The 19,813-nt window shown below is 41.0% G+C and overlaps 1 protein-coding gene across 2 annotated transcripts; it reads right to left on the bottom strand.

Moving 5' to 3' along the window:
* Positions 1 to 8,076: 8,076 nt before the first annotated feature.
* On the bottom strand, positions 8,077 to 18,152 carry LOC120031249 (vacuolar protein sorting-associated protein 26B-like). 2 transcript variants are annotated; one of them, XM_038976927.1, is made up of 7 exons: positions 17,625 to 18,152; positions 14,277 to 14,433; positions 11,550 to 11,714; positions 10,932 to 11,107; positions 10,506 to 10,648; positions 9,848 to 10,022; positions 8,077 to 9,361 (listed from the first exon to the last, which is right to left on the bottom strand). In XM_038976927.1, the coding sequence occupies exons 1-6, from the start codon at positions 17,845 to 17,847 to the stop codon at positions 9,888 to 9,890; spliced, it is 999 nt and encodes a 332-aa protein (XP_038832855.1). In that variant the 5' UTR covers positions 17,848 to 18,152; the 3' UTR covers positions 8,077 to 9,361; positions 9,848 to 9,887. The 2 variants fall into 2 exon arrangements, with proteins under 2 accessions (XP_038832855.1, XP_038832846.1); XM_038976918.1 differs by having other exon boundaries at positions 8,077 to 10,022; positions 17,625 to 18,150.
* Positions 18,153 to 19,813: the final 1,661 nt, after the last annotated feature.

Genomic DNA, 19,813 nt, shown 5'->3' with positions numbered 1-19,813 from the left:
ATTTAGAGGGCAGGTTGGTCAGGATGTTATCTATGAGGGTGCCTGTGTTTACAGATTTAGGGTTGTACCTGGTAGGTTCCTTGATAATTTGTGTGAGATTGAGGGCATCTATCTTAGATTGTAGGACTGCTGGGGTGTTAAGCATATCCCAGTTTAAATCACCTAACAGTACGAACTCTGAAGATAACTGGGGGGCAATCAATTGACATATGGAGTCCAGGGCACAGCTGGGGGCTGAGGGGGGTCTATAACAATATGAAGGAGTCTCAATTCATTAATACTGTAGGTGAACGGAGGAGTTTGTCCTCTCCTTAATTGCCTTCTCCAGCGGAAGATACAAAGGTGTATCCTACTGCAAGAGTTTTGAAATCTGCCACATCCCCTTTGAATCAGATGTGGTTTTCACAGAGGAGAAAAGTATGCACACATTAAAAAACGATACGCTACTAATCCTTTGATCTATAAAATGTCTAGCATAACTATCTGCATTTCTTTTAAACACTTTACACATGTACAGTATTTTGGGATTCCTCCTCTGTAAACATAAATTGCCTGATAAAAAGCTAGTGGACAAGGAGAGTAATTTGTTTCCTCTCCTCGCCTCCTCTCCTCATTTACCTTAGACCTTTTTCAAAAGGAGGCAACGAGAGGACACAAGGAATCAAGCAAGATTTCTCCTAAACTAGTATCTTGACTCAACACTGTCTTTGATCAAATTCCAGGGTCGATTGTTCTTCTGCAGTCCTTAGATTGGATATGGTTTTTGGAGGATTTGATGCTGACATAGCCAAAGAATACCCTCAATTTCACCTCTACAAGATCGAGGCTTGGTAAGTTGTTTTTTATGTGTGGTCTTTAAATAATAGTTTTTATTCTTTGGGATTCTTTCATTATGCAATTTCTGTGTACATTTTTATTTAGATTTTTGACTTGGCAATGAAAATATGGAATAAGGGTATACCGACATTTGATAGTTAAGTTCCCTTACAATATTGCCTGCCACAAATGTTTGAACTTTCAATAAGTGCAAGCCAGATACTGGACATGGCTAAATAATCAGATAATTTTTTGTACGAATCTAACTATTCCTTTAAACTAGAATAAAATAATAATAATACTTCCACCTGAACAAGAAGTTGGAGAATCATAGGAACGTCTGTGGAGTTAAAGATTATCACCTTAATTATCAATAAACTATGATTAGTTTGGGTTTGTGACTGCTTTGACCTTGTCGTGTTGCACAATGAATGACAATAAGTTCATCTTTGCATCTATTTTTGACAATGAGTGAATCTACAGTGGGTATCACAAGTATCCCACACCCATCCCCCTTGGATTTCTTCACATTTATTGTATTACAAAGTGGGATTAAAAGTGATTTCATTGTAATTGTTTGTCAATGATCTACACAAAAATACTCACCAAAAAAGATTTAGGAAAAATAAAACAATGTCAAACACATTTGGCAGTTATTACAGATGTGAGTATTTCTGGGTAAATCTATAAGAGTTTTGCACACATGGATTGTGCAATATTTCTCCATTATTCTTTTCAAAATTCTTCAGTCTGTCAAGGTGTTGGGGATTTATGGCTGGACAGCTATTTTCAAGTCTTGCCATACATTTTCAAGCAGATTTAAGTCAAAACTGTAACTTGGCCTCTCAGGAACATTCACTGTCTTCTTGGTATGCATGTCCAATGTAAATTTCAACATGTGTTGTAGCTTATTGTCCTGCTCAAAAGGTGAATTCCTCTCCCAGTGTCTGGTGTAAAGCAGACTGAAGTAGGTTTTCCTCTAGGATTTAGCTTGTGCTTAGCGCCTTCCCATTTCTTGGTATCCTGAAAAACACCCCAGTCTTTGCCAATGTCAAGCATACTGTACACATACCATGATGCAGCCACCACCATGCTTGAAAATAAGGGGGCAGTTATTCAGAGATGTGGTGTATTTGCCCCAAACATAAGGCTTTGCATTTAGACAAAAAAGTATATTCCTTTGCCTTGTTTTTTTGCAGGATTACTTCAGTGCTTTATTGCATACAGGATGCATGTTTTGGAATCTTTTTATTCTGTACATCTGTATTCTTCCTTTCACTCTGTCATTTAGGTCATTATTTTGGAATGACCACAATGTTGTTGATCCATCCTCAGTTTTCTCCCATCATAGCTAGTTAACTCACCAATGGCTTCATGAAGACATCCCTGAGCAGTTTCCTTCCTGTCCTGCAGCTCAGTTCAGAAGGATGACTATCTTTGGTGTGTATGGGTGGTTTAATACTTCACACACAGCATAATTATTAACTTGACCAAGCTTAAAGAGATATTCAATGTCTGATTTGTTATTGTTACCAATCACTGCCCTTATTTATGAGGCTTTCGAAAAGCTCCCTGGTGTTTGTAGTTGAATCTGGGCTTGAAATGTTATACTTGACTGAGGAACCTTACAGATGCATGTAGGGGGGACAGAGGAAAGGGTAGTCATAAATAAATAATGTCAACCCCTATTATTTCACAGACTGATTCCATGTAACTTACTGTATTAAGTGATTTGTAAAGCCACATTTTACTCCAGAACTACTTTAGGCTTACCTAAACAAAGGGGATGAATACTTATACAACTATATTTTAGTTATAAAAAAAATATTAATTTGTAAAAAATAAAATAAAATAAAAAATCACTTTGACATTATGGAGTATTTAGTGCAGATCACTGACAAAAAAATATCACAATTACATACATTTCAATCCCACTTTGCAACGCAACAAAATGTGCAAAAAATCCAAGGGGGTGAATACTTATGATACCCACTGTATTTAGCATTTCAAAATGATGGCCATTTCGATAGATGGAAATGTGCTTGAGAGGTACTAATTTAACCTTCGACAACTGTTGTGTGAAGAGAGCGGATTTGCGAGTGTAAATGAGTGCGATAAAGGAACCATGAGAGAGAGCAAAGAAGAAGGTGCAAAAGGGTGTGAGTGGTTGGAACCATGTAGAACTGAGAGTGTAAGAGAGAGTGGGAGCTCTGCCAAGCTCAATGGCAGAAATGACATCACCCAAGAGGAGCTGTGCCCACCTGCTGCGGTAGAAAGGGGTGAGGCACGATATCAGACAGACTCATTACACGTTTAAATTGTGTTATTTTTCCATGAATCAGTTTGAGGGGCAAGATAAAGTCTATTTTGTGTGAGAAAATGTCTATTACTGTCAATATATTACCAATCTTTGGTCAAATTAGGATTTTACAGGACTAACTGTGGAGTGGATAGTGTCTTATGTCATTATGAAATATCCAGCTGTTGCATTATTGATGTGATAGGATGGTTCTATATTCATTGTCCAGGATTCAGCTCTCACACCTCATGTTCTTCGGTGATATTTGATTCATGTTGTAAGAATGTATTTCTGGAATCAACACTGACCAACAATCTAATAACTCTCCATTATAAGCCAGCCCCCCCCCCCGCTGCAACAGTAAAAAAATAATAACCGCACTTCCGACAGAGGCCCCCGTTACCATGGAAACCTGGCTCGCACAGCTGAGCTTTGCACTAGAGGTGGTTGCCGTGGTTGCGAGACGAGGGAGCCACAGTTCCTCTAAAATGTGTCAGCTGCATGACGTAAAAATCAAACAAACCATAAAACTCAAGGAGCTTTACCATCTAGAAATGCATTACCCTTAATGTGGCCCCAATAGGTGATGCAAGGTCACATCTGTAAAGGACATCATGATTAAACAAATAGAAATAGTTGGCCTATGGGCCTTTTTTTGGGGCCTTTCTAGTAGAGCAAATCCTTTCTGTGTACATTTCCAGCAACACCTGGATAGCAGTTTTGATTGAATAGGGAGAACCCTAATGTGAAATCAAATACAGGGAAGACCATACACTTCCACCGTTGGTTTCCAACAATAAGAATGTGTCAACGTGGCTGCCGTTTAAGTTTCTTGGGTGCAACGTAGTCTAATAGTGTGTAGCTCAACAGGCCCAGTGGATAAGTGGGCTTTACCTGAAAATAATCAATACCGAAGAACACAGCACATTTTTTCCCCATGACTTCATTCCTCAACTGATAAAAATACATCAGTCAGCAGCATTTGCTGCTCAATCAATACCAATAGCCTTAGCATGGAGGAGTTAGAATGCTGCCACTGACTGACTAGTGTTCTATCAGCAACCTTTTAGAATAAACTATCCATCTCCTCTAGCAACCAGCCTCTGTCAGTACTAAGGACGCTCACTTACAGTGTAATGCATGTACTTCAGGGTGCATCTTAATAGGCTACAGTGGCATCCTTTCCTTATCTCCTTTACACTCATTTGGAGTCACAGGATAGGTGGAAATATTGTGGATGCCTATCAGGAATTAGCTTTCACCAAAATTAGCTTTCACCATCTTTCATCATTACAGATGAAGGAGATGAGAGGGAGCAACCGAGACTACTTGCATCCTCTGTGTTTGAATGGGTTGAAAGATATTACAGAAAGATGGGAGTAAGGTATATCTAACCAGGAGTGCATGCAAGCTTGCCCCCTAGTGATCATGTTTGTGCTTCACATCATGAGAGGAGCAAGCCAGGCATTTAATTAAAACATGACCATTTTAGGCTCTCTTTTAAATCAGAGAAATAAGATTAAAAACTATTTTCAAATACAGAAACATAAAATACAACTATTAAAAGGGAAAAGTTAACTTTGTGTACTTGTATCCTGTATGCCATTTAGCCTACAGCTTTTGTTTGTATACTAACATTCCCTTTCACAAATGGGCTAGTACCTTACAGCTTGCTATGAAAGATACATTAAATTTTTTGGGGGGGTTAAAATATACCTACATTTCTGTAAATACACTTAAAGCTACAGTCTGGGATTGATACATCCAATTTTTGTCTTGTAAAGAATTATACAGTGAAAGTATTCACAATTTTTTTGTGTTACAAAGTGGAATTAAAATGGATTTAATTGTCATTTTTTTAATCTACACTAAATACTCTAATGTCAAAGTGGAAGAAAAATTCTAACACTTGTAAAAAATACTAATATAGCTTGATGAGATACAGTAAGATCCACCTTTGGCAGTGATTACAGCTGTGAGTCTTTCTCTAAGAGCTTTCCACACCTGGGTTGTGCAACAATTGGCCATAATTATTTTTTTTTATTCTTCAAGCTCTATCATATTGGTTGTGGATAATATTGAAATATAGTCTTGCAATACTTTTTGCCTTGGCTTTTTTTAACCACTTACTATATAGGGTGTTAATGTATTCTTTTGTATAGATTTTTTAAACTGTTGTCTAAACAAGCTAGGAACATACATACAGTCCCTTCAGAAAGTATTCATAGCCCTTGACTTATTCTACATTTTGTTGTGTTACAGCCGGAATTCAAAATGGGTTAAACCTATTTTTGTTCTCACCCATCTACACACAATACCCCATAATGGCAAAGTGAAAACATGGTTTTTGCACCTTTATTGAAAATGAAATACAGAAATATTTAATTTACTCAAGAATTCACACACCTGAGTCAATACATATTAGAATCACCTTTGGCAGCGATTACAGCTGTGAGTCTTTCTGGGTAAGTCTCTAAGAGATTTGCACATCTGGATTGTACAATATTTGCACATTTATAATTTTTTTCATTCCTCAAGCTCTGTCAAGTTCATTGTTGATCATTGCTAGACAGCCATTTTGAAGTTTTGCCATAGGTGAATTAATGTCCCAGTATCTGGTGGAAAGCAGACTGAACCAGGTTATCCTCTAGGATTTTGCTGGGCTTAACTACATTCTGTTGTCAAAACGGTAACTCGGCCAACATTCATTCTCCTTGGTAAGCAACTCCGGTGTAGATTTGAACTTGTGTTTTAAGTTATTGTCATGCTGAAAGGTGAATTAATCTCCCAGTGTCTGTTGGAAAGCAGACTGAACCAGGTTTTCCTCTAGGATTTTGCCTGTGCTTAGCTGCATTCCATTTATGTTTTATCCTGAAAAACTCCCCAGTACTTAACGATTACAAGCATACCCATAACATGATGCATCCACCACCATGCTTGAAAATATTGAGTGGTACTCAGTAATGTGTTGTATTGGATTTGCCCCAAACATAAAAAACTTTGTATTCAGTACAAAAAGTAAATTGCTTTGCCCCATTTTTTGCAGTATTACTTTAGTTTTGTTGCCTTGTTTTGGAATATTCTTATTCTGTACAGGTAAATTAAGTTAGTTTTGTGGAGTAACTACAATAGTTGACCCATCCTCAGAGTTTAATGGCTGTGATAGGAGAAAACTGTTTTAAAGTCACCATTGGCCTCATGGTGAACTTCCTGAGCGGTTTCATTCCTCTCCGTCAACTGAGTTAGGAAGGACACCTGTATCTTTATAGTGACTGGGTCTATTGATACACCGTCCAAAGTGTTATTAATAACTTCACCATACTCAAAGGGATATGCAATGTCTGTTTTAATTCACTGCTTGACCGAGAGGTCTTACAGATAATTGTATGTGTGGGGTATAGAGATGAGATAGTCATTCAAAAATGTTAATGTTTATTATTGCACACAGAGTGAGTCCATGCAACATATTGTGACTTGTTAAGCAAAAGTTCACTCCAGGAACTTATTTAGGCTTGCCATAACAAAGGGGTTGAATACTCAGACTCAAGACATTTCAGCTTTTCATTTAATTAGTACATTTTTCCAAAAACATAATTCCACTTTGACATTAAGGGGTATTGTGTGTAGGCCAGTGACCAAAACATCTCAATTGAATCAATTTAAAAATCAGGCTGTAACAACAAAATGTGGAGAAAGTCAAGGGGTGTGAACACTTTCTGAAGGCATTGATTCTTGAAGAATACAACCCATGCGCTTGTTGTATTCAATTGTTTGTAAACAATGACATTGTAAGCAAACAATTTATAGCTTCAAAACTGTCGGTCCTTGCACCTGGAGCGCTGTCTATGCATTCAAGTGAGGTTATATTTTCCCATCCCTTGGCTGTATACCAAAATAAGTGGCAGGATGGACATTTTGTAGTTTTTCCAATTGCAGATGGTAGCTTTAAAAGGTTGGTACGATGACTTTGTTAATATATTTATGTTTGATCTATGTACATTTCTTGAGTCATTTTGAATTAAATCCACCATTCTTTAATATGTTTAAGAACCTTTGTTTAGCATTGATAAAGCATATTCAGAAATAGAACCTATTGCAAAGCAAAGTGTTAATCTCTCAAATGATACACAGTGATCATTTGCAATATCTTCTGATGGTCGTTTTACACCAAAAGCAACAAGCCAGGTCATGGAAGGTTAAAAGGAGACTTCACCACTTTTTAACCCGAATACAGTATGCTGATAGAAAGTAGAGAAGTGCCCCTTTAAAACGTGTTTACAGAGTCATATGGATGTGTCCCAAATGGCACTCTACATAGGTAATAGTGCACTGCCCTATGGGCCCTGGTCAAAAGTAGTGCAATACATAGGGAATAGCGTGCCATTTGGGACTCACACAGTGTTACCCTTCAGACTCAGGGACACTATCAAGTAAGTCTAGCTACAACTAAAGCCCGCATTGAGAAACAGCAGTAATAATTATAATACATGGGACTTTTAAAGACACTGTAGCCCAGCCCATAGGATTTAATGAACCCACATGTCTATGGACAATACCGTTTCAGTTCATTTATCAGGTGCCCAAAAAGGGCTGTAAAATTCATGAAGGCCTAGATTAATTCACTTCAGCGTTAACCAGTACCCACAAGGCGGATCTTTGGTTTTAATTTAAGCAATATGTCAGTTGGTGACCAACTGTCACGAAACCACACACGAAACCCTACTCACGCTAGAGGTTCAGAATGAGAATGTACGGCTGCATGGGATTTATACTAATGCGACCATGTGCAGCCAATGGCAATGTCCACGATAGGTATAATCCTGGGAGACCCTTGTGGATTTGACAGCTCTAACCCAGTTCCACCTCCGACACCTTAAAAACAACAGCTATGAGGGAGTCGGCTAGCGTGAATCTGATTGAATCTAGCCTGAAGTCTAGTTAGAGCATAATACAAAACACCATTCCAAAAGACTAACACATTCTTTGTTTCTTCATATTATTTCCAGGCAATATTACAGTGGCGGCACACGTTATGAGGACTTCAGCGCATTCACACCGGAAGTCATGTACATGGTGTAAAATGGTTGGAGATGACAGGAAAAATAAGCTGTGAGGTTTCTAGAATTGAACTAGAACCATTTGGCAATTAACCATAAGGAAAAAAGTTAACCAGTGCTGGTAATGTTTTCTAGGTACTTTTCAAACCAATTACAGACAGAAAACTGTGGATCTTGTGCAAATAAAAAAGAAAGGTATTAAATTGAAATATTCAGTTCATAAGTTGGAAAGGTTACACCAAAATCTGCCACACTTGTATTAACAGCAGTAGCAGTGGGGGAGTTTGTTTTGGGTGGGTAGTGATTTCATCAGGACCAATGGAATGGTCTAAAATGAGAAAACTCTGCCTACCAGGGGAACCGGTGTGGTGATACTGATGGTTTCTATGGTTAGATGGAGTAGCGCATTTTTGCTCAGCCTAACCCTTTTCCTAACCTTAACCTAATTGTCCTAACATTTCACATTTCAGTAATTTAGCAGACGCTCTTATCCAGAGCGACTTACAGGAGCAATTCGAGTTAAGTGCCTTGCTCAAGTGCACGTCGGCAGATGTTTCACCTAATCGCTCGGGGATTCAAACCACCGACCTTTCAGGTACAGTGCCAACATTCTTAGCCTCTAGGCTACCTGCCGCTAACCTGTTACATGAATTATCCTAACCTGTGATGTTAATTATCCTAACCTACTACTTTAACTATCCTAACGCAACCGTAGAAGCCATCAGTTCCGAGAAACCATTAGTGTACCACACTGGGCCATGCAAAACTAACTCGCCCAATGTTAATGGACATAACTCACCTAGACAAACCCAGAACATGTATAATGCTGATAAAATATCAAATACATTAAAAAAATGTACATGTTTGCATCTACTGATAATGACACAGTTTGCAATGTAATGTTATTTTTGATGAATGGAATTCAAATGGAATGCAATGTTTTATACAAAGAATTTGTTTGACAATTCAAATGTCATTTTCCCTAAGCTGGTGTGCATCTAAAGTTGCATGACATTTCGCATTCTGATTTTAAAGCCACGTTTATACCTTGCGCTAACATGCGGACACTGGACGCATACAGTGGACGGATAAGAGACCAATTTTAATACCATGTGTGTACACCACAAACCTTGATCAGGTAGTGATCTGATCATCTTGATTGGATGACGCCCATGTCCATTGAGTCCAACTGCCAAAGACAAGTACTCATTACGAGATGCCTAAAAGGTTTCTCAACAGCAGCTGTTTATACCCTTGGTTTGACTTAAGAAACATCACTAATTCAAAGGACAGAAAAAAGACATTACGATAATCAGTACAGCAGAAAAACCTGGCTAAAAGTTCATAAAATATACCATCAGAACGCCTTATTTCTTCAAACATTGAATTATTAAGTGACATCTTTCATCCCTTTTCAGCTGCAGTTGTTGGAGAAAGTGACATCATCAGTGTTGTTGATGAAATGGCAACGTTGAAAGGGGAGAGGTTATAAATATATGCCTAAAATGGCTGCCGTTCACATAATTTTGTACATCACACATGCTCTGTCATAGATATGACCTGACGAGGTCCTGACGTGACGACGCACACATTCATAGATGAGGTGAACACACATGCATTCTTTCTCAGTCGTAGATTCACAGACATGTTCCCCACATAGTGCTCACACACACACCTTTTCGAAGCGATGGATTGTAGGCTATGCTGGGGCTTAGCTACTGTTCCTTAGCCTGGGCATGAGCTAGGGCTTTCTCGTCACTGGACGAGGACTCGAAGCGCTGTGAGGCGATGGCCGCTTGGTGGGACATGCTCTTCCTCACTACGTCCCCCCTCCTCCACAGAGTGATCTCCTAGAACAAGGCAACAAAACAAGGTAGCGTTAATGAGGCACCAAATGGACAAAAACAGAAGGAAACAGGGAGAGACTACCTGAACTTGTCCAGTAAGAATGTTCAATATTACTTTTCTGTTGCGCTAATCAACACATCCCAGGTAACACACAGCCAACTAGTATATAGTGGTGTACACCTCATGTTACGATGCAGCATGGTGTGATACAGGTATGATTGGACCTCTATTTGGTTTCCTTTCGTTACATCCATTATACAAAATCAATGTATTGTTACAGCCTTACTGTTACACAGCACCCATGCACAGAGTTGAAATGAGCAATGTGCTGACCTTGACTATTGAGATATACCACAAATTAGACACCAATCAGACCAAATAGAACAACAGCGTAGCGCATTATGAACCAACACCTACCCATCTTCCATTCTGTCTCTACCACGGGTCTGGTGTTTGTACGGTCTCTACCGTGTGTCTGCATGTACCTGCTGTTTGAAGTAACGCCTCTCCTCCTCGTCTATGAGCACCAGATTGAGGTAGTACCGCACAGAGTACTTCTTGTTGATGCCCCTCATCGTAGGAGTGATCTCATAGCCAGCCAGAAAAAGTCGAATAGGGATAGACTCCCCTGAAAGAGACAAAACCCATATTATTAAAGTGATAGTTCACTGTAAAATCCCAAAACATTGTTTAAACGCTTTCTGTCCACGTCCCATGCCCAGCGTGTAAATCCAGCCTTGTCAACTGTGCAGGTTGCTAGAAGGGGAAATCGGAGGACGGGGTCATTGTAATGGCTGGAATGAAGTGAATGGAAAATTATCAAAACATACAGTTCCATTCCAGCCATTACAATGAGCCCGTCCTCCGATTTCCCCTTCTACCAGCCTCCACTGGTTGTCAATGCCACTCACCTCTCACTGGTGCTCCATCCATAATCTCGTACTTGGCTATGGTGTCGTTCTCATGGTACACGTTTGTGCCCGTGCCAGTCATCTCTCGCTTGATGATATTAATCTCCATGTGTCTGATCTTGATCCGTACCAACAGGAAGTAAATCTTCCCCACGATGACATCTTTTAGGTGGTACCTGCGTTAAAATGACAGTTCACAGCAAGAATGACATATTTAGGTATTGGTTTCCTTACCTTGAGAGCGGTCTATGGACAAGGAGAGACTGAAAACCAAACTGGTTTTGTTTAACTAGTCACTTCCATCAAATGCTAATAAACAGTACTGACAGAAGTTGTCATAATAACAAGAACTACGACAATGTTTCACTCCCCTCAAACCGGTCAGTGTGTATATAGAATTGCGACAAAAGCTACTTCAAATGTTCTATTATGTTCAGGTGGTTTTTCCCTCACAAATCATATGATATAAAAACGCTATTATCATGGGAGTTTAGGGAAGTTCAACCAGGGAGACGGAAGTTTCACTAAAGCTCTGCTATCTCGCCCGCCATTCAAAAACAGGAATATCGCAAGCCTTCCAATCAATGTATATGATAAACCATGGTAATATAGTCATACTTAGACTTGTTGTACTCAAACTCGATGTGCAGGCAGTCTTCGATTCCCACTTCCATCTTGATAGACGAGTTGAGTTCTGGGTACATACTGAGCGTGTGCACAACAATGTCCATTTCTTTACTGATGTCGTTCAGTCTCCGGCTTACAGTTACCCGCAGAAAGTAGCTGCAATATAAAAAAAGAGTCAGAATATCAACTAATCTATTGGGTAATAATACAGGATGCACAAAAAAACAATTCAGAGGGTCTGCAATAACGCTGATAGGAGTCACATTCTCTCTATAAAGACCACAAATAGTTGCTGAGACATAGTAGAAATCAAGTGAAGTCTGAGCCATGATGCATATACAGTAATATCAAGGCAAAGACCAACAGACTCTTAAAGGGATTTTGGCAATAAGGCCCTTTATCTACATTCCCCAGAGTCATATGAACTCGTGGATACCATTTTTATGTCACTGTATGAAGGAAGTTAAGAGATAGCTTCACGAGCCAATGCTAATTAGCATAAGCGCAGTGACTGGAAGTCATTGAATCCTGAAGGATCCCTTTAAAAAAGCTTTCATCCCATGGCCATAAGACTGTTAAATAGTTAACAACTACTGCTCCCCCTCACAACTACACTGCTGCTAAAATGATTATTGATTTGATTTATTACTACCACTATGCTGCTGTTCATTCATTGCAATTACCATTAGTATCCATGTATTTATCCTGCTACGGTCACTATTACTCCTGTTTACACTAGTATATTACCATACGTATGTATATATTCCTGCTACCAGTCACTTTTTCCTAATCCCCACTTACATGTACATATCTACCTCAAATACTCAAGTATCCCTGCACATTGTACATTTGAGAATAACTCAGTGCCACAGACGTGGCCCGCTCCCAAGGACTGGCTCTCATTCTCCGTGGCCGAGTAAGACATTTAAGCGTGTTAACCCTCATAAAGCTGCCAGCCCAGAAGGCATCCCTAGCCACATCCTCAGAGCATGCGGCTTGCCTGTTTTGCATGTTATTTTGGCATTAATACGTGTCACATAACAGTTTGCAAACAATTAAGATAAATATATAATTGAGTTAATAAAGCTGCATACAAACATGGTCTCTTTGTTTTCTTGAGTAAGGCAGCTCCAAAATGCTGGTGTTTCAGCCTTGCTCAGTGCTTTCTGTGGTGGTAAGAGTAGACCTCAAATTCAAGCCCCTTGGGTGCTGCCATAGAGTTACATTAGAAGTGCCCATCCAAGAAGGCTCAAGGTCATTGGCCACAGATAAAATGACGTAAAATCATGTTATATCTACCGTAGCTTTGATTGGACTGATCATGTCAACATCATACTTTCAAAATCTTAACTAGCATTCATAATCATGAATCAAGTCAACAATCTACTGGCAAATCCTTTTCAATCCTTGTCATATGAAGAGAAATTATAGATAAAACGTATCGGTGCTCATCAGCCATTGGACATAAACATTACACAACAAGTTGGAAATCGCAAATTCAACAATGAGTGGTTTGGAAGGAATCAGTGACAGTGGCTGTGTGGTCACAAATCTGGGATTAAGGGGCTCTTTTCCAAGTTTGAAATGATAAACATTCAAGATAGGCCATGCTATCAATGAAACATGATTTGTGCCACGCTCAAAACAACTTAACTCGGAACTGTTCAAGACAACTGGGAAGTCGGGAATAAACGAGCTCCGACTGGGAAAATACATTTTGAACTTTGTAAATCCGGCCTCTTTCTAGAGCTACGACCTGAAGATCAATGATGTCATCATGATTCAACCTTGTTTCCCCCCCCCCCCCCCCTCCAGAGTTCTCAGTTGTTTTGAAAGCACCATAATCCAGAGAATGCCAGACTTTGCACACGAAGGACTGCCGCGCCACCTTCCTGTGAGCACAGCACAACAGGTAAGTCCAAAAATGTATTGTATGCTGCTGCATAAATTATGTAATATGCTAGGGAGATATATATACTGTAGCTAAGAAAGTAGTACTAAGTGTATGTTGTGTAGTAAGACTAATAATTTGGTCTATTTACCCCTCTTAATTTCACCTACAGGTGGTGCACATGTAGCGTATAACCTGTTTTAGAGAAATGTAATCATTGAATATTGTAAGAGCTTATATGCCCACTTTATTTATCCTACGGTTCTGACTTGGTGTACAGGGAGAACACTGTAAGAACGAACCATGTTCTGAATTCTGTCGCTGTACATTTCAAAAGTGATAAACAAATAGCTATATTGACTACGTCCGTCCTAGCTCGCTCATTAATGTCTTAATTGAAATTACAGATTGCCTCTTATCCGCTTGTCGTCCCCTTATGCCATAGTTTGTACATCTCAATTGTCAGTAGAAACCACATTTGTTTAGGCAAGTCAACCATATCACCTATGTTTTTTAAAAAGCAGTAAATGAGGCTGGATGAACTGTTTCGCTGCCAGACAAGACTCCACTGATAACCAGGTGTAGCAGTGGTAAGATGTTGGGACTGCTGTATGTAGGCCCTAACAGTTTGTAGGTACCGTTTGTCACCATTATAGTGCAATTAATGTATTGTTTAGTGATGTGTTGTGGCTTTGCTGGCATGCATCCCACTTTTATAATTTTTTGCCCCACCAAAATCACCAATGTATGTAACACAGTCCTATTGCGCTGTGAAAATGTTTCATGCATGGTTTGTTTAGTCTTGCCATATGCTTAATGTTGCTTACCGTAATTTGACATTCTGGCCCGTGTAGGCCTCGTATGGTTTCTCCACATTTGTGAACTCAAAGTCGAAGGTCCGGGACTGCGTTAGCTCTCCCGGTTGGGCCAAGTCTTTAACCAGAGACACAAACTCATAGTTGTTTCCCCTGTCGTAGTACAGCTCTGAAAAGAGAGAAATGGTTGTTGGTATCACCAGTTTACAGATTACTTTCTAATCTATCCCTTTAAAAGGTATTACATGTACTATAGAGAGAGATTCAAGGTAATGCAACACAATTACAACTGGTTACTGCATCTTACAAGCGTGTAAAAAATGTAAATGTTATTAGTCACAAACACATATTTAGCAGATGTTATTGCGGGTGTATCAAAATACTACTAAATAACTTGTTAGATAAGTATCTAACAATTCAAAACAAAACAGACAAATCTAAAAGTAAAAGCTCAGTCCGATGATGCTGACACACCGCCCCAGACCAAATTGATCTCGCTCTAGAGTACAGGCCTCGGTGTAATGCTCATTCCTTCGACGATAAACGCAAATCCGACCATCACCCCATGTGAGACAAAACCGTGACTCGTCAGTGAAGAGCACTTTTTCCAGTCCTGTCTGGTCCAGCGACGGTGGGTTTGTGCCCATAGGCGATGTTGTTGCCGGTGATGTCTGGTGAGGACTTGCCTTACAGGCCTACAAGCCCTCAGTCCAGCCTCTCTCAGCCTATTGTGGACAGTCTGAGCACTGATGGAGGGATTGTACGTTCCTGGTGTAACTCGGGCAGTTGTTGGTGCCATCCTGTACCTGTTCCGCAGGTATGATGTTCAGATGTACCGATCCTGTGCAGGTGTTGATACACGTGGTCTGCCACTGCGAGGAAGATCAACTGTCCGTCCTCTCTCCCTGTAGCACTGTCTTAGGCGTCTCACACTTCAGACATTGCAATGTATTGCCCTGGCCACATCTGCAGTCCTCATGCCTCCTTACAGCATGCCTAAGGCACGTTCACGCAGATGAGCAGGGACCCTGGGCATCTTTCTTTTGGTGTTTTTCAGAGTCAGTAGAACGGCCTCTTTAGTGTCCTACGTTTTCATAACTGTGACCTTAATTGCCTACCGTCTGTAAGCTGTTAGTGTCTTAACGACCGTTCCACAGGTGCATGTTCATTAATTGTTTATGGGTCATTGAACAAGCATGGGAAACAGTGTTTAAACCCTTTACAATGAAGATCTGTGAAGTTATTGGGATTTTTACAAATGATCTTTGAAAGACAGGGTCCTGAAAAAGGGACGTTTCTTTTTTTGCTGAGTTTAGTTGGTTTAGCCATGGAAAAAGACAGGAACCTTCCCACTAGCCATGATTGGCTGAGATAATGGATGGGCTGGACATGCCGGGAGATGAGTTTGGATTGGTCTGCCGCACCGTTTTTGAAAGATATAACATTAGCCATCGAGAACTACAAAAGTTGCAACTTCTCAACAACATTGATGCCCTGAATTTACCAGGCGTTATCGACAGATCAGTTGGAAAAAATGATGGGCTACTTTCTGCACACGCCACTGTGAACCAGAGTGACTTGAAACAACACTGGCCAAACAAGATGTAGCTACAAACAAAATGAAGTTAAATAGTTCCAGTCTGTCGTGAAGCATTCATCCATGCATACGGGTAAGAGTCTAGCTATAGTTTAAGATATAAATAACTAATTTTTTCAGAAAGTCATTTTCATTGCAAGTTAAAGCATACTGTTAGCTAGCTGGCTCACTAGCTAATGTTACGTGTATGATCTGTGTAGTAATATTATTTGAATCTGAAACCCATTTGTATTGCTAGTTATAGCCTAATGTTAGCTAGCTAACATTGAACCTAATTTGTTAGCTTTAGCTACCTGCAGATTCATACTACAGCTATGATAATGTTTGCATTGGTGGTAGTAGTAGTAGGAGTTGGGAGTATTCTGGTCCATTGTTTAGCTAACTACATGTCTAAACAAAAGAGTCCACTTTGGCCGGATTAGTACATGACCCATCAAATTAGCCAGGTGTGTCTGGGGGTGATTACGGCCATCTATTGTATTTCATGAACATGTGTACATGTCTAGAGAATAGTGACCCATCCACTAAGCTAGATGTGGCTTGGTGGGTGGTTACAGCATTTCCTTCACATGACCCATCAATTTAGACAAGTGTCAGGTAAGCGTCTTCTAATAATGACAAAAATATTGTATCTGGACACTTTCTGTTTTTGATATTGCTACCATGCAAGTAACTACTTCACTGTACTGTTTACATCTTCTGTATCCTGTGCATGTGACAAATAAACTTACATTTGATTTGATATAGGGTGTGTTTTCCACATGGCCTCACATGTGAATCCTTAAAGAGATGGGTGGGGCTAATGCTTAAGACGGTTGTGAACGATGCTGAATGGGCGTAGACAAAGACGGGCTCTCCAGTAAGTGTACCAAAACATCCAAGGGCCATTTTCTCAAAAGTGGAATTTATCAACTTTCAAAGCAGAGTTACTTTCTCATTGTTCCGCAACTGCAGTGTATGATATACGATTTTCTAGCTCCGAGTCTTTACTTTTAGCCAATGTAAAAAAATATATATATATTAAAAATTTTGCTACATAAGACTGAATCGAGGCGTTGGTCACATGTGGTTTCCAGTTTGCATAAAGTCCAGTGTAGTTCCTTGAGGGCCGTCGTGATATTGGCTTGAGGGGGAATATACACGGCTGTGACTATAACCGAAGATGATTATCTTGGTAGGTAATGGGGTCAGCATTTGATTGAGGTATTCTAGGTCGGGTGAACAAAAGGACTTGAGTTTCTGTATGTTATCATAATCACACCATGAGTAGTTAATGAAACATTACACCACCGGAGAGTCATTTTATTCCTGTCTGTGCGATACTGATAACGTTTATTACAATGTAGGCCTAAATGACATGATACAGACCAAGTGTAACTGACAGGTTAAGTTAGTCTCATGATTTTCACATCTGAACGTCTGACTGGTTAAGTTAGCCTAATGATTCTCACACATTTTTGAACTTCTGACCAGGTAGAATCTACTGTAGGAGAGTTTCTGTGGCACAATGGTTCTTCTGTTGATCACTTCCAGTATCACGACGCTTTAACCCGTGCCCAAGTTGCATGCAGTGAATGAACATGGCATGGCTACGTGTTGCGTCACTGTTCAATCATAGGACACAGATAGCTAATTTGATCAGCCTGGCAATTAATTAGGATGACAATATCATGAATAGAGACTTGTTAATGTTTTGCACCATGGATAATTGTGTAGCTTATTTTGGTAGTGACAACACAAAGATGGGTCTTTGTCACACTTACCAATTTTACCAATAAACTCGATTCTGATGCCTTGATGCTCGAGTCTTTTCGCTGGATTCTTCAGTGTTATGTTGACTTTTCCAGATACTGTATCGCCATCATAAAACAGAAAATATTGGTCCACTTTCCCATCTTCGGTCTTATGTTCGGCTTTCTTTCTTGTCTCAGCGTCATTCAAAACTATATCGATTTGTGCACTTTGACCAAAACTAAAAAAGCTCATCACTGCACCTTGTTTCAGAGCCTTTGTAGATTCTGCATGTACAACAAAAATCCTACGTTACTGTATTTCAAATCCTTAGAGTAACGAGTGATTTCTTCCGAAATTTAGATTGTGCTGTACTATGCAACTACCTAAACTAAATAGGGCAACTGTTGATGAAGCAATGTCCAATGTTGAGCTTCCTCTTTAAATGCGCATGCGTGTAAGTACAGGGTGCGTTAGAAAAACAGATATTTAACAGATAGAAAAGAGAGAAACCACCTATGCCAGAAAATTATGATATTCTAAATAAATGAAACAAGATAGATGTCAGCTTCAGCCAAAGCTGTCAGCAGAGACCGAAGAAGTGACACATCCCACTTCCTCATTTTTTCTGGTTCAAATAGTCATATTGTAGCGACCCGCACAGACAGCTGTGTGTTATGTGTTAGGCTAGTAGGTGGTTGTGTTCGCGGGGTCCGACATGTCAGTCAACCTGCTATCTGCCAATCATGGGAATGCCTGGAATGTTCTGATGCCGGGCATCCTGGCGGTTGGCGGAGTGGCGTGGAGGGGGGTTGGGCAGGGGGATGGAGCATTGGAAGTTAAGACCAGGTTTTGCCTTTGTTCTCTCTCTTACGTCTGGGCTTCACAAGAGAAGGTCACGATTGGCTTGTGGGTTATCTTTCATTTATTTGGCGTGGGCTACGGCCAAACAGTAGCCTGTGTAAAGTTGGTTTAATAAACCGTCCATTCGTAAACTCAATCCTCTGTCTGGACAGTCGTTCTTTTATGATCTAGTCAGGTCATTACATTGGTGTCAGAAGTAAAAACGTTGATAAAAGTTTGCCAGCTAGCTAGCTGACTTCTGTGGCTAGCTACCATAGGTGAGAACGGGGGTTGAAAATGCTTCGAGGGAATCCGAAAGTGAAGGTGGAGGTAGGGGACGATTATGGCCAAGGAGATACGTGTGAATGGACGTCGGAGGTTCTGGCTGAGGAGATCGCCAGGGCGTCGGAGCGCAGAGGCCGCTTGAGGGAGGACGCTAGAGTGATGGCGGCTGAAGCGGGCATGAGCGCCTCGTCGACTGTGTTTCGCGCGGATTCTGGTGGGCGGGCCGAAGTGGTGACGTCGACGCGGCGGGACGAGGAATCTGGGGCTCAGGATGTAAACAAACATGGCGGCGCCCAGTTCCCGGCTGCGTCCGTATCTGTTAAGACCCCGAAGTATTCCGGTAAGGCGGATTGGGAAGCTTTTCATGCTCAGTTTGAACTGTTAGCTCATTTTAGGGGGTGGTCGGATGAAGAAAGGGCACTGCAGTTGGCTTTATGCCTCACGGATGAAGCTCTGGCCTGTTTGATATTGATTAGCCCCGAGGACAGACATGATTATGGCGCTTTAGTGGGAGCACTGAGGAGGCGCTATGGACAGTGTACAGCCCGGGCTACTGCGCTCCGAACTGAGTAATAGACGCAGGCAGCCTGGAGAGCCTCTACGGGTGTTAGCTAATGACATTGAGAGCCTCTCTCGGCGGGCATATGCTCACATGCCCCCCTCCGTGCAGAGCGAGCTAGCACGGGACCAGTTCATACAGGCGCTCTCTCCTACGGAGCTGCGCATACAGACCCAGCTGGCTCATCCTGAGTCATTGCAGATAGCCTTGGAGATGGCTTTGGAGAGGGAGCTGGTGTGGGCTGGGACTTCAGCTGGGGCTTTGGTGGGGGTGCAGGGAGACACACCCTCTGTGCGAGCTGGGGGGCAGAGCAGCCCGGAGCCGGAAAAGCCTGCATGGGTGGCTGAAATGACAGAACTCATTCGTGCTGTGTCGCTACAGGCGGCACAAAACACACACCCTGGTCCCAGGGTCTGCTGGGGTTGTGGCCAGCCAGGCCATCTGCGCCGAAATTGCCCCATGTCCCCCAGAGCTCAGGGAAACGGCTCGGGGTCCGCATAGACCGGGTAGTGCGGACCCCTGGCTTTCTATCCC

The sequence above is a fragment of the Salvelinus namaycush genome, chromosome 3 (assembly GCF_016432855.1).
Source record: "Salvelinus namaycush isolate Seneca chromosome 3, SaNama_1.0, whole genome shotgun sequence".
Taxonomy (NCBI): domain Eukaryota; kingdom Metazoa; phylum Chordata; class Actinopteri; order Salmoniformes; family Salmonidae; genus Salvelinus; species Salvelinus namaycush.
Note: the sequence above shows the minus strand (reverse complement) of the source record. Positions and strands in the feature narration are given on the sequence as shown.

Excerpts from the sequence above, each read along its gene's own strand:
- LOC120031249 (XM_038976927.1), bottom strand. The coding sequence starts at position 17,847 with ATGAGCTTTTTTAGTTTTGGTCAAAGTGCACAAATCGATATAGTTTTG. Across the intron at positions 10,649-10,931 it reads GGATGGAGCACCAGTGAGAG|GGGAGTCTATCCCTATTCGA; the intron begins GTGAGTGGCATT and ends TGTCTCTTTCAG. Across the intron at positions 10,023-10,505 it reads GGCGTTACTTCAAACAGCAG|GAGATCACTCTGTGGAGGAG; the intron begins GTACATGCAGAC and ends GCCTTGTTCTAG.